The 15,882-nt window shown below is 36.9% G+C and overlaps 1 protein-coding gene across 2 annotated transcripts in view; it reads left to right on the top strand.

Moving 5' to 3' along the window:
* The window catches only part of RFTN2 (raftlin family member 2), a 64,596-nt gene that overhangs the window by 10,070 nt on the left and 38,644 nt on the right, over positions 1 to 15,882 (top strand). For both annotated transcript variants that reach the window (XM_011225949.3, XM_019800485.2), the window contains exons 2-4: positions 8,261 to 8,444; positions 9,988 to 10,102; positions 14,087 to 14,366. In XM_011225949.3, coding sequence (XP_011224251.1) covers positions 8,261 to 8,444; positions 9,988 to 10,102; positions 14,087 to 14,366 — 579 coding nt within the window. The remainder of the gene's footprint in view (positions 1 to 8,260; positions 8,445 to 9,987; positions 10,103 to 14,086; positions 14,367 to 15,882) is intronic.

Here is a 15,882-nt window from a genome sequence, read left to right as displayed (position 1 = left end):
ATCCTATAGGGTAAATCCTATTTTGTGGGGGAGGTGGGGGATAGATCCTATTCTTATTCTCACTTTGCAGATAAGGAAACTGGGGGACCAAAGTACCCTGCCAGGCTAGTAAGTGGCAGAGCTGGAATTTGCACCCAGGTTCTAGAGTCTGTTTTCTAAACTGATGCTCCATGAGTACCTTGGAGCTCTGTTAATTGAAATATGTTACACCTAATTTTTTTCATTTGTTGGTTCTTTAATAAGTATTTTTAAGCACTTACCGTAATTCTCATGTCTATACTGAGTGCTATTTATCAAAAGACACAGACCTCCAGATAGAAGAACATACACAGTTGAGATGGTTGAATAATGAATGTAAGGCACTTAGCCCAAACATGATCTTTACATAAACTTATGTTAAGATATATTTGTATAATTTTTCCTCCCTCTCTAACTTTTCTAGATTTCTCAGTTTGTAATTCCTCCCCAAAACCACTGTGTGTGTATATATGTGTGTGTGTTTAGAGCATTAACATTTCTTTTGCTTTGAGACTCAAGACAATAACCCTACTTTAGTGAGAGTGCAAGAGGGTGTGGAGTCGACCTGGAAAGCTGGATTTATTCCATTGACATCACCAGAGAACAAGGTGTTCCTTAGAAATACATTCTCCACCTGAACAGGAACCCCCTTAAGCACCAATGTTATTCTGTTATAGCTATCTTCTTGGTGATTGTTTTTAACATGTTACATAACTCTGCCTTTGAAAACCACATCCTGAAACAAGAGAATGGAGGGAATGAGTTCATTATCATTATCAATTTGGAACAATGAAGTGTAGAAAGCCTGTTAAGTGACCCCAAACTGTAAAGTTTTTATAGCTCTCTTATCTAGTTTCAGAATTCATTTTATTCCCTCTGATGTCATCTGTCTCCCTTGCTACTATCGTCATGTCCCAGCTCCTCCTCAGCAGGTCTCTGAGCCTTCACCAAATCACTTGGCGTCGGACATGAGATGCTTTCAAGGTGGACACACAGGCAGAGAATTAAATAACATTAAGTCTCATAGACAGAAAGTTGTGCCCTTTTCAATTCTTTTTAGGCCTTCCAATCAGTTTGTAGTTAATATATCCTTAACACCTCTCTACTGGCTAATTTTCCTTTTCAACAAAGAGAGAACAGAGCTGTGGCTCAGAATCTTTGGTAGATAACAGTATCTGGCTAGAATCTGATAAGTGTTTTCATTGTATTCATTTGTATGACAGCTTTCTACTTATGGTAAATGGTTCTGCTTTTATGATCAGATGAGAAATATAGATTCCTTTTGAAATAAATGGAAGTTTAAAATGAGAATTAAGAGGTGCATGGGTCACTCAGTCAGTTGAGCATCCAACTCTTGATCTCAGCTCAGGTCTTAATCTCAGGGTCGTGTTTTCAGGCCCCGCATTGGGCTCCACACTGGGCGTGGAGCCACCTTAAAAAAAAAAAAAAAAGGGAAGGAAAGGAAATTGAAAGGGGAAATTTAAGACTATAGAAGTACAGGTGGTACTCAGATACGATAAAAACTGTGAAAGTGTGTTCAATGACTTAAGTTTGGGATATACCACCCCGGTCTACTACACACCTGGTAGTGAGGGGAGCTGAGGGTGGCTCCACCCCTCTCATGAAAAAATGGATAATCTTTGTGAGAACTTTCTTTTGTAAGTTGAGCAGTTATTTGAGTACTAGATTTTGAAGGTTGCTGCAGTCTGCTTTCCAGTTAAGTGAAACAAAAACCTCTCTCACCTCTAATCTTTTGCCATATTTCTTTGTAATACAGATATTTAAAGAACTGATCATGTAAGAGTCCTATTATTCTTCCCTGTCACCTGCAGTTTGGGTGAATACTCCTGTATGTACCGGTCTCCTCACACCTGCCACTTCTGTGGGACAGCTCTTCACATATATTCAGATGGTATCCTGTTCCTCCCATATTTGACACATAGTTGCAGAACACCTGTAAGGGTCATCAGACCTCTCACTATCCTGAACACCCTTTTTTAACATACTCCAGCTTGAACATAATCCACTTATTAATTCAACAAATATTAACTGAGCATCAGTGTGGTAGGCACTGTTCTAGGTATAAAGAAATAGTGGTGAACAAAATGTGAATATCCCCCTGCCTTCATAGAGCTTTCATTTTGGTGAGGGAGGCAGATATTAAATAAGATAATGGGGTGAGGGACGCCTGGGTTGCTCAGTCGGTTGGGCCTCCAACTCTTGATTTCGGTTCAGGTCATGATCTCATGGGTGGAGGTATCAAGTCCCAGTTTGGGCTCCACACTGAGGAGTCTGCTTGAAGATGCTCTCCCTCTGCCCTTCCCCCCACTCACATGGGCCTGTGCGCACAGGCACGCACTCCTTCTCACTCTCAAATAAATAAATCTTTTTAAAAAGATAACTAGGGCACCTGGGTGGCTCAGTTGGTTAAGTGTCTGCCTTCAGCTCAGCTCATGATCCCAGGGTCCTGGGATCAAGTCCTGTGTCAGGCTCTCCGCTCAGCAGGGAACTTGCTTCGCCCTCTCCCGCTCCTCCTGCTTGTGTTCTCTCTCTCTCTGTCAAAAAAATAAATCAAATCTTAAAAAATAAAAATAAAAAAAGATAACTAGGTGAATACACTAGTACATTCTGATTATTATTTAAATGGTGATAAATGTGTAAGGGAAGGAAAATAAACAGGAAGTATACCAATGTTGGTATACTTAGCACAGAATTCAGTGCTCAGCTCAGAATTCAGTGAGCCACCTTCCTATGGAGGCAATTTTCTTTCAGATGACCATGGTCACATTAGATTAACTGCTAACTTACAATTAATCTGTGGTCAGCTAAAGTCTCTAGAGTTTCCTCCCTACCCTGCCAAAATAACATGTATTAAATCAGATTTTTCTCATTCTGTGTTTTGAACTATGAAAAGAACTAAGAATTTATCCCTGTTCAAATTTTTTTTGGAACATTTATACCATCAAACCAAGAGTTCTTCAAATCCTTATTCTCTTAGCCAGTGTATTTGCAGCCACTTCTTTGCTATGTAATTATCATTTTTCATTGACTCCAAACATTGTTGATTGTGAAACACACCACTATTTTATGTACCACTAAGAGAAAAAAAAATGTATGAATCAAACTATGACTTACTACTTTATCACTTAGTAATTTAATTTTTACCAATGGTAAAAACTCTTTTAGACATTTTTAATTATTAATTATTCCTTCTAGCTCTCTCTTACATACATAAAAAAAGGAAAACTAAGTGCAATAAAGATATCCCTAAAACATCTTTACACTGAAGCCCCAATTCTTCTAAATCACTTTCAGACTCAGAGCCCGTGTGTCCCCTTTTTGTCACATAATTTTTTCTTCTGGGCTGTCAGGAGTACTGGAAATGCCACATTCCTTAAAAGAGTGCTGGTCTTTTCTCTGAAGTACCTGACACCCATTCTACAAGTTTGAGACTGGGGCTTCCTTGATATTGCCAGTGCTTACCAATGGCAAGTTTCCAGGCAACAACCAGGAATCTAGGACTCATAGTTGTAGTTCGAGTGATCCTTAAATGGTTTGTCGACTGAAACCTCAAGCACTCTTTCTAGTTATGCCATATGGAAAAACAACCCAACTTCACACTTTATAGTGATACCCACTATAATTATCACTTGGCCAACAGTAGTGGTTAAAATGCCAGGAGAGATTTCCAAGCCAAGGCACATCCCTTATTCTTACATTATATTTTATAACTTATGAAGACACTCTTTCATAAAAATGAAATGCTCATCTCCCCTCATATATTTTTAAGTTATCAGCTATAATCTACATACTTTTGTGTTTTGCTTTTGTCAGGTAAATTATATTTTCATAAATTTTAAAATTTCTTATACTTTCATGAATTTTTAAGTTTTCATTTTACAGTCTACCTTGCTAAGGTCATCATGTAAAACCAACAGGAAAGTATCAAAGTTTTTTATTTTTCTGTCATCATTTTGAGGAAGAAGTCATAGCACACCTTTTTAAACCAATAAACTAGTGCCATTTACTTTAAAAAAAAAAACTTTAACCTAAATGTAAGACCTAAAGCTATAAAACTCCTAGAAGAAAACATAGGAGAGAACCTTCATGACATTGGATTTAGCAAAGATTTTTCATATATGATACCAAAAGCATAGGCAACAAAAGCAAAAATAGGTAATGGGACTATATCAAACTTTAAAACTTCTGTACATCAAAGGGCACAATCAACAGAGAGGGAAGTCAACCTATGAAACGGGAGTAAATATTATATCCAGAATATATAAAGAACTCCTAAACTTAACAACAAAAATAACCCAATTTAAAAATGGGCAAAGTGCTTGAATAGGCATTTCTCCAAAAATGATACACAAATGACCAACGAGCATATGATGTTCAACATCACTAATCATTAGGGAAATGTAAATCAAAACCACAATGAAATATCACCTCATAATTAGGATGGCTACCACTTAAAAAAAGGTACAAAAAAACAAGTGTTGGCAAGGATGTAGAGAAACTGGAACACTTGTACACTGTTGATGGGAATGTAAAATGATGCAGCTGCTATAGAAAACAATATGGCCATTCCTCAAATAATTAAAAATATAGAATTACCATATAATTCAGCAATCACACTTGTGGGCATATATCTGAAAGAACTGAAAGCAGGATCTCATACAGATATCAGCACATCCCCATTCATAGCAGCAGTATTCACAATAGCCAAGAAGCAGAATCAACTCAGACGTCCACTGATGGAGGAAGGGACCAAAAAAATGTGGTATATACATACAGTGGACTCTTATCCAGTCTTAAAAAGAAAGGAAATCCTGTCACATGCTACAACATGGATGAAACATGAGGACATTATATTACGTGAAATAGCCAGTCACAAAATGACAAAATAAGGTGACCTAAGGACAACACAGGTTTGAACTACACAGGTCCACTTACAGGCAGATTTTTTTTTTTATATAAATACAGTACAGTACTATAAATGTATTTCTCTTCCTTATGATACAGATTATAAGCAGAGACCATATAATCTTTAATGGTGAAGATGGTATGGAACTAAAATAATCAGATAATATTAATTACTAACTGCTGAGCATCTGCTAAAACTACAGAATAATTGACATATTTTCAAATAGTCTATATTTACTAACAACTTAAGTGCCTTTTGAACTCCTTGAGTACCTTTACTACCTCGGCCACTGCAGCACTCCACTCTCTGGGATGGCGGCAAGACCACAGAGAACAAGCAGAGCGCCGGATGCCCAAATTGCTCTGTACGCTAACCCAGAGCTTCAGGAAAGGGGACTTTTCCCAAACCTCAGTTCTTGTTTCTGGGGTTTCCTTCCAAGCAGTGGTGCCAGAGTAGACTAGGTGAGACCACATGGGACCAAACAGTGACTCCAAGCGCAGCAGCAAGGGAAGCAAGACCAGCAGGATCGAGAAGCTCTCCAAGCCAAGTCTTGTTCTTTGTATGTGATAGGGTCCTCTTCCAAATTTCTCCAGATTTCACTCCAGGATGGAGCTAATTTTGCCCAATATAGCTCCACCTCTCATTCCTTTTTACCTCCTTTTCTATATGGTTTTCTCATTGCAATATTATTAATGTAAGAAACATAAAATGGGGCCTGAAGCTAGAGCCTTCTGCAGTGAATATGACGTTTAACTACACCTGGTTGGATTCTCACCAGGTTCTTGACACCTTCACTTTTATAATCAAAAGAGTAACAATTCCACAACACTGCCTGTTTGTTCTTTCTCTGCTGTGTCTCTCTCCGACAAGCCCTAGAGAAACTGTACATTTGTTCCTGAATTTACTAGCTAACTGTTTTGGTTTCCATTAGCTAACCTTGATGGCTTTCCCCCCTTTATGCAGTAATTTCACCTCACAGTTCCCCTTATGAACAGTATTTCAAACTTAACATAATAACCTAAGGAAAATGCTGGGCATAGAAAGAGAAAGAAGGTAGTTTCCTTATCCTGAAGGAATTCTCTAACAGCAGAGACAGACATATAAATACGTAAATCTAATAAAGTCTGAAAGGGAACTAGCAGAACGCACAGCACAGGGGAAGAAGTGAGTAAGCAGGCGCAGGGAGCAGGAAAGGAAATCAAGGCCTGGCGGCATGAAATAGCGTGTGAGGCTCAGGAAGTGCAGTAGCACAGGCCTGCCAAAGCAAGACCCACGAGAAAACCGGCGACAAGAGTAAGGTGAATGAGAAGAGCCCAGACTATGAAGATTCTTTGGTATCACGCTAAAGCATTTCCACTTTCTACAATATGCCACAAGATCCATTAAAAGACAGCATTTTTTTTTTAATTTGTGGAATTAGTATATAATTCTAAAAATCAGTTTAAGTTATATTTCATTCCTTAACACTTTGTTCTGTTTTATAGTTTTTCCTTTTCTTTGTTTGGAAAGCAGTGTTGGTAGTTAAAATACTTAAAAAGTAAAACCAAAGGAATCACGGAGTGATTGCCCCACAACCACGCAAGACAGGGCCGTTTTCCAATGAAACCCAGCTATTTCTTCAAAGTCCAAGATGATTCTCTTTGCTTTTGTTCCTAAACATAATGATAAAGAAAATATATGGTAAATAGATTAGTGTAAATCCAAAAGAGGATCAGAATTTGAGGAAATGGATTTGTCTTGCTGTATATAACTTTCCCACTGAGTGTTTTATTTTCTTTTGAGCAGTTGGCATGAATACCCAGTGTTGGTGGATTTCTGTTCCATCACGTGGATATTAGTATAAAAGGAGGTGGGGATTTCCTCTGACCCTTCTTCTTTGTCTGCTTCTTAACCTCCTTCCTGTGTTCAGGCAATTAGCAGCAGTGCTTTGCCGGACACCACTGACCAAACTGACAGAAGGCCAACAGCCAGCATGGCCCATACCTGGAATTAATTTCATATGTTTTTTTACTCAAGATAATCAAATTGCAGGTTGTTTCAAGGTATTAATTCTTGATTGTCTTCTGGAAAACAAGGAATATTGTTACAGAAAAAAAGTTGTTTTTTTAAATTAATTCTGCTTGAACATAAAGAACATTTTCCCAAATAACACACCCTTTTTCCTTTTACTAAAAACCCTACACATTGTACTGCTCTATAGTTTCCACAGATTTGCCCTGCTTCAAAGGGATAATTCAACTGCCTATCAATTTTGCATTTAAAGTTCCTCTACATTTAGAAATTTTACTTATTAAAAAAGAACTTCTGGGGCACCTGGGTGGCTCAATCAGCTAAGCATCTGACTCTTGATTTCAGCTGAGGTCATGATCTCAGGGTTGTGCGATGGAGCCCCATGTCAGGCTCTGTGCTGGGCGTGGAGCCTGCTGGAGATTCTCTCTCACCTTCTGCCCCTCCCCCCATTCTTTTTCTCTCTCTCCTTCACTCTAAAAAAAAAAAAAGACCTTCTGGATACCTTTACTTTTTCAATTCCTTTCCTCAAGCATTTCTATAAGTATTGAAATTAATATTATGCTAAGTGAACAAAGTCAGTCAGAGAAAGACAAATATCATCTGATTTCATTCATGTGGAATTTAAGAAACAAAACAGATGAACATAGGGGAAGGGAAGGAAAAATAAAATAAAAACAGAGAGGAAGGCAAACCATAAGAGACTTTATAGTTAAGAGAACAAACTGAGGCTTGCTGGAGGGGAGGAAGGTGGGGGAGTGCGCTAAGTGGGTGATGGGCATTAAGGAGAGCACTTGTTGGGATGAGCACTGGGTGTTAAAGGTAAGTGATAGAAAGAAGAAAGCACTTGACAATTTCTGCTTAACAAATAACATTACACCCACTTGTAATTTTTAGATTTGTATGAATTTTATATTAAAAAATTATGCATCTTATCCTGTTCAGAATTGTAAAAACCACTAGCTCTTCAACTTAATATTGTTTCTCTTATGTGTGTCTTCAGTATCTATTAATGGAATACAGTCACTCAAATGAAATCTTAAAAAATAAAGCTGTCTTAATTGAAAAATGTATATAAGGCATTTCTACTTTAAAACATACTGGTAATATTACACATCTACCAGTTTACAAGGTTACTTTTGCTTTTTCCTGAAATTAATTTAGTTATAATACATGTTAGTGTAACTTTATTTGGAATTAAATCATATGAATACACGTCCTATTCATCAGTATTATCACACATAGAAATAATGTTTTATAAAATAACATTTTATAAATGTAAATTTCTCATGGCATTTGCTATTTCAGCTTCGCCAAACCCAGAAGTCATCAAGATAAATTCAATTCCAGATATAGTAACAAAAGTGGAAGACTACTATCTTAAAGGATATATTGTTGGGGCTATTCATCCTGTTATACAACCTGTGGGGCAGCGGAAACACCTACCTGCAAGTTACCTGTACAGAGCAGTGCTATTGCGCTTAAAATTAAGGTAAGCCTGGTGCTCAAGGAAACAGACTAGGAAGCTGTTGAGACAGTTTTCTTTGGCTAAAAGAAAATAGAATTTGAATGTAGTGATGGGGAATAAAGGATAAATAGGGGGTTTGGTTTAGAGCACAATCTCCGGTAGCTGAACCTGAATTGAGAGAAAGAAACTTACACCCCCTTTCTGTTAAGGTCCTCATTGATTGCAAACAAATGGGTCCTAGGTGAGGATGCTGGTGAAGAAAGGAAAAGGAAAATAGACTCAAGAAGTACCTAGAAGCTTTAGCAGATGAGGGAGTAGCCGTCAGCTACGGGTCCTGTCACTGAGCTAAAAGCTAACTGGACCAACAAAGTCCACTTCCACTGTTTCTGTTTTTTTTAAACTGTCCTGTATTATTTTATTTATAGTGGCAACAGAAACTCCCTTCTAAAACTTTTACAGCAGAAAGACCTACCTGCCAAGTTCTCACAAATCGGGTAGACTTCTTATCAGCTTTTTCCAAAAATATAGGATGTAAAAACCATCCATTTTAGTTTATTTTTTTCACTTTTTTTAGTAGCTGCTTTCCCAAACAATACTACAACCATTTTGCCAGCCTAGCTTGTAAGTTTGATAGTTTTCAAAATACAGTTGCCCTTTCCAATGAAGAATGAAAATAACCAAACCAATGTCTTTAACACATCAATTTTTTTTTTTTTTACGCAACTCTTGAACTATATCAAACCATCTCAAAGACCAGGGTAAAAACTGTTTTCTCTTTTTAGTGATGGACTAATATTTGATCACTTTAACTAGAAAAGGGCTAAGCAAGGAAAGAAAAACGAAATAAGAAGAGAGTAAACAAGAAAACTGAAAAACAACAAAACAAAAAATAAGGACTTTTAAAAATTCCAATTGTGCTTTTAAGGGACACTGCCTTGCTAGTGAGTAATTGCCAACTTACAGTTGTCTGAGAGGGTTTGTATGGGCCCCAGCTTTCACCATGAGATGGAACCTCATCCAGTATTCCAAGCATTACTAAATAAACATGCCATTTTATCTCATGGTAGCAACACTTATATCCTAATTACAAATCTTATAAACCATGTATAAATTATTTTTGCTCCTTTAGCATAACTTCCAGTGGACCTAGCAGTACTCTGACAAAGCTGGAATAAGCAAGGGGTAAAGATCAGGAAAGAAAAATAGGAAAAAGATAGGGTGATATTTATTTGCATTTAAATAGGACCTTTACTTGTGCTTTTGTACAAAAATGAGGTGTAACGGTGATCTAAAATCATTTCTCACGGTTTTTATTAAGATGACTGATCAATTTTTTTCTTCCATATTAAATTAGAAATTAAATTAATAGAGGTTTAAACTAAAAAAATTTAAATTAATAGAAGTTACTCTGTTCTTCTGGTATTTTTACCTAACAAGACAACCATTAGGCTTGAAAAAAAAAGATTGTCTTGACCTTATTTATGAGTTGCTCGTTCATTTTTACATGAGCATATTAGCTGAAAATGATCAACTGACTTCCAACCATGAATATTATTCTCTGTTACAGCCCGAAGCATTCGGCAGTATCCAGTGGACAAAGACGCCCAAGGCTTGTGATTGAGGAATGTCCTTTAACTTATGAGACACGAACGAATGACATAGCAAAAGAACTGATAGAAAAGGTACTAAATGTATACATTTTTTTCATGTGATATCAAGAAATATTTGGTATTTCTTCATCAATTTCCTTTCTCACTTTAAAAAGAATAGGGAAATGGTGAGTGCCTTCTTCTACCAAAGGTTAAAACATACTGAAGCACACTTACCAAATTGTAGAGTTAGAAACAGAAATACAGGCCAGTGAAACAGAATGGAAATGCCAGAAATAAATTTACACACATCTAAGAAGTTTGGTAACAAACCTAATGAAATAAAATGGGGGAACAACCATCACTTCGTAAGTGCTGTTGGGCAAATGAACAATTGTTCTATAGAATATAGACTCCATACATTTCAAATGAGATAAAGCGGTAATTTTTTTTTACCTATAAAAAGTCCAGAAGAAAATTAAAGAGTATACTGAGTAGACATACTCAATTATGAATAGGTTGAGGAGTTTGAATATATAAATATAAATATAACTAGGAAAATTAAGCTTTAAAAGAAGAATGGTGGGGAAGAATCCTCACAAATGTTTCCTATGGGAGCTTCATTTAGAATATATAGGAAATGAATACAAATGTGTGAAAGTAATGTCCAGTCCAGAATCCATGGACAGCAAAATACAAAAGGAAACTCAAACAATAGACACTTGGAAAAAGGTTCAACCTAACTAATAATTTTTTAAATAAAATAGAATTAATACCTTACCAATAATAACAGAGAAATCAAATTGCAGATATTAAATCCAGTGTTGGAAGAGCTTTAAGAAAACATTCATATATATTGCAATTGGCATCGTAATGAATTGGTAGTGTTTCTGAATATCAGTCTGGTCATAAAAATCATAAATCCTATTTTATTTATTTTATTTCTTCTATTAGAATCTATTCCAAGAAATTAACTGAAAAGGGAAAAACTTGGGGTGCCTGGGTGGCTCAGTCATTTAAGCATCCAACTCTTGATTTTAGCTCAGGTCATGATCTCAGTGTCTTGGGATGGAGCCCCAGGTGGGGCTTCATGCTCAGCGGGGAGTCTGCTTCTCTCCTTCTTCCTCTGATTCCCCCGCCCCCACCCCCTACCCCATCCTTCTGCCATATGCCTGCACACTCTCTCTCAAATAAATAAATAAATAAATCTTTTTATAAAAGAAAGAAAAGGGGAAAAGTCATTTTTATACAAAGGTAGTTTAATAAACAGTGAATAAGGGGCCAGATTCTCAATAATTGGAAAACTGAGGAGGAAGCAATGGTGCATCCATACAGTGTAACAGTTTATGGGGACTGAACATAATAACAACTATATTGACTGTTGAGCTAGAAAAGTCTATACAATATAACTTAATTGAAACTTAAATGAAAAATTGAACACTGTATATACATATTGATTAAAACCAAGAAAAACTGTACATTCACAAGTATTCTAAATTGACGGGATTTTAAGTGAAATTTGTTCACTGTTTCTATTATTGTTGCCAATCTTTAAATGGCCATGTCTGTCCATAGTTTTGTGTATAGCCAGTTATAGCTGCTAATGACATTTCCCTTTTAGGTATAAAGTCACCATTCAATAAGGTTTTCAGGAACAGTCCTTGAGACTAGATCTTTATAAACAAGCTACACATACTGTTTACTACTACTATTCTTGGAAATTTCAATTTATTTTTCTGGGAATAAATCCACTCCAAAAAATTTCTTTTGAAACAAAAATGTAGCTACTAATTTAGTCTTAAAAGATCACCATCAGAGCCCTTGTTTTGCATTTAACTTCCTGGACACAGTTAAAGATCTATTTAAACAGGAAAGTACTGTTATTTCAGCAATTAGAGTAATGGGGTTATTTCATGAAGAGAAAAGCTTCAGGAAACAGCACGTGAACTATTTGAACATTGCCCCATGTATGAACAAGAGCAATAGATGAACGCCAAATGGTATTTTGGAACAGCTGTCTTACATAAAGAGTTTATTGTTAAATAGCTTGATTTTAAGTCATTTTAACATTATGTCAATTTTTGCTCTATTTTTAAAATTAGGTTTATAAGTGTTTTTCCCGGGGTTTTTAAATAACATTTAAAAAACATCAGTCTTCCAACTTTAAAAAATGGAAAAAACATTAACACTCTATTTGTTACCAGACTTTTCCGGATCAAACTTTCTAGTAATAGAAAATAGAAAAAGCCTTTTGTGCTTTTTCACCCAAATCAACTAATAAGGCCTAGAGAAAGAACTGACAATAAATTTACCCATTCCCGCTTGCAGAATACCATGCCTCCTTACCACCTCCCTCTCCTCTCCCAGGACATCTGATATAAAGGACGATTTGTGGTTACTTTTAAGGCTTCGTGCATTGTTACAACCTCAATATGTTCATTTAAGGAGTAAATGATATTGCATCAGTGTCATCCTCTGTCTTAACTCCATACACCCACGACTCTGTCCTGTTCAGAATTCTCCTCATTGGCTGGAGCTGAGTGACTGTTGTCCCCTTTGAGGGGCTTTGCTGTCTGGTTTTGCCCCAGTTATTCCTGGCCCTTTTCATTTATTTCATTTCTAACCATAGGTGCTTGCATTTGTAACCTCCATCGTAAGTCTTTTCTCCCTCCCAGGTAACACTTCAAACATTTAATTTAGGGGCACCTGGGTGACTCAGTAGGTTAAACCTCTGAATCTTGGTTTTGGCTCAGGTCGTAATCTCAGGGTCATGAGATCAAGCCCCACATTGGGCTCCTCACCCAGCAAGGAATCCTCTTGATGATTCTCTCTCTCCCTCTTCCCTCTGCCCCTCCCGCCACTTGCACATTCTCTCTCTCTCTATCAGATAAATAAGTCTTTAAAAAAACATTTAATTTAAATGTTTAAAACAGGGACCAAATAAAAGATGTTGCTATTTCTTCATTTTTATTTATTTAACAAAAACAGAGCACCCACAGGTACAAAATAGTGCAATACAAAAATGATTAAGACACAGTCCTAGCCCTCAAAAGAACTGCCAGTTCAACAGAGGAGAAAAACATGGATACAAAAAGAACAGAGAAATGAAGCAAAAGCAGAGAAAGGGAAAGGTGCCGAGCGTGAAAATCACCACTGTCAAGGTCTCAAATTATTTCACTGGCATTATATTATATGCTTCTGAATCCTATTCTGTAACTTACATGATTGAATCTAATCATGTGCATTTGGCCCAATAGGAGACAATAGCATCGAGATATAAGCATATGTGAAAGCTTCCTGAGAATTATAAGTACATTATAAGTATTATAAGTACATTATAAGTACATTTATAAGTACACATTTGTCAAGAATTAGACTTATAACATTTTTCTTTACCCACATCAAGCAAACAGTGCTGTATGTTTTTGCTTTTATTTTTTTTATTTTTTTTTAAAGATTTTGTTTATTTATTCGACAGAGATAGAGACAGCCAGCGAGAGAGGGAACACAAGCAGGGGGAGTGGGAGAGGAAGAAGCAGGCCCATAGCGGAGGAGCCTGATGTGGGGCTCGATCCCGTAACGCCGGGATCTAACGCCGGGATCACGCCCTGAGCCGAAGGCAGACGCTTAACCGCTGTGCCACCCAGGCGCCCCTGTTTTTGCTTTTAAATTAATGTTCCTTCTTTATTAATTAAGATGTATTTAGTATTGTCATTTTTGAGGATTTCTTGGAATAGTTTTTAATTTTGCCTCAATGGGAGAGACCATTGTTAACAAGTCTGCAAAAATCATGTTATAGAATTATTAGTTCTTTCCAAATAGTAACCTTTTGAAGAAAAACATGATTCTTATTCTCGTAATTTTTTAAGTGTGTTCTGTTTGAAGAAGTCACAATAATAGTGTGACATAGTCTTAAGAGTGCTGCTTTATTAGAGGTTATTACTTAGTGTATGAATGGGTTTTTGGTTTGTGGTCAATTTACTTCTTCTTATGGATTTCCTTAATAAGCCTGTAGGTTAATTGATAAAGTAATGAAGGTAAATGAATTTTACATTTTGTTCTACAATCTCTTTTCAGATTAATATAGCTGCCAAGAGAGGAATGAAATTTGTTGGATTCATATCACAGCCTTATCCACCACTTAAATTCTGCAATGGAACCAACCACGATGGAGATACAGAATCAACACTGCCTGAGAGACACACTTCAGAGGAAAACTGTAAAAGCTGGAATGAAGGGACATTAAGTGGGCAATCATCTGAGAGTGGAATTGAGGAAGAACTTCATCATGAAAGTGGACAGTGTCAAATGGACCGAGATGGCAGCCCCAGTTACTCTAAATCCAGAAAGGGAGAAGGTAATAGACAAGATTAGTAGAAATAGTATATTAGTTTAAATTTAGCAAAAACAAGTTTTTGATTTTTTTTAGAAATATGAGGCAGAGTAAATTTCTGAAGATTATAAAGACTGAATAAACTAATATAAACTTGTACTGATATTTTTGAAATAATTATAGCCAAAAATAAGGTAGGGCAGTTCTTCAAATAGTTGTCCCTGGTGTGGTCATACAATGCCGTCCACATAAGGAAATTTTGTTTTGAAAATTAGTTTCCATTTAGTCATTCACCAACTCCCCTATAAAATGCAGGCTGTGTGTGTATACAGAAAGTGATTCTATAAATATAGAAAGCTGTTCTGATTTATGTTTGTTTTTATTTTGTTTTTTTTTTTTTTAAGATTTTATTTATTTATTTGACAGGGAGAGAGAGAGACAGCCAGTGAGAGAGGGAACACAAGCAGGGGGAGTGGGAGAGGAAGAAGCAAGCTCTCAGCGGAGGAGCCTGATGTGGGGCTCGATCCCACAACGCCGGGATCACGCCCTGAGCCGAAGGCAGACACTTAATGGCTGAGCCACCCAGGAGCCCCTGATTTATGTTTGTTTTTTAAAACAATGCGTGAGAATTTTAGTTTTGGCCTTTCCCATTTCATGGATGGTTTTTGTCTTTGAAGTTAATTGGCTTTCTTTGATCATCAATTAGAATATGAAAATGCACATCATGATGAAACAATTACTATAACAATAGTGCCTACATCCTAAAATAACTGTAAACATCAGTTTTATTCTACTTTGCCAACTAGCAAATCTTCCCAAGAAATTGAGACTACTTTTTCATGTATTTTAGCTGTCTCAGAGTTTTCTGCTACCTTTGTAGGCGTGCTTTCAAAAGCACTACCAGAGAAAGTCAAAGATGATGCATACCTCAGAATTAAGAGCTCAGGAGTCAGACTGCCTCAATTTCTTCATAGAAAGGGGGTCGTTGTGAGAAGTAGCTAAAAGACAAGACACTTAGTCCAGGGCCTGCCATAGAATAAATTCTGTATTAAGTTAGCTGCTATTGACTGATCCCTTGGTTCGTGTTAGAGCTGAAGCCGCACACTCTGGTGTAACACACAGCACACACGTGGGCTTTCTAGGTTGTAGTGAGATGTGCTCAACATTCTGAGGTGGCAGAGACCCACTTGACCATGATCAGTGCAATCTTTTAAAGAACGAACCAGGAGTATTTTCTAATTTATCATCTCACCCCTCCTCACCACCACCACCACCACCACCACCCTCCCATTTTTTCACCAGCTCCCTAGCTAACAACCATGCTGATTTTCCTTCAGTGTAAACATTTGAGGAACAAAAGAGTTGTTGGAGCTATGGTCAGAGACCTATTTGCTATCTTCCATGCAATGCTACCTTTAAATTCCTGCTGGTTCCCATAACTTTAATTAGATCAGTGTTTATTTCCAGTCCTTTTAAGTTCCAAATCCAGATTCTATTTTTTTAAATTTTTTTAAAAAATTTTTAGAGGGCCGGAGGAGGG

This window comes from Ailuropoda melanoleuca, chromosome 2 (genome assembly GCF_002007445.2).
Source record: "Ailuropoda melanoleuca isolate Jingjing chromosome 2, ASM200744v2, whole genome shotgun sequence".
In the NCBI taxonomy this organism is placed as follows: domain Eukaryota; kingdom Metazoa; phylum Chordata; class Mammalia; order Carnivora; family Ursidae; genus Ailuropoda; species Ailuropoda melanoleuca.
Note: the sequence above shows the minus strand (reverse complement) of the source record. Positions and strands in the feature narration are given on the sequence as shown.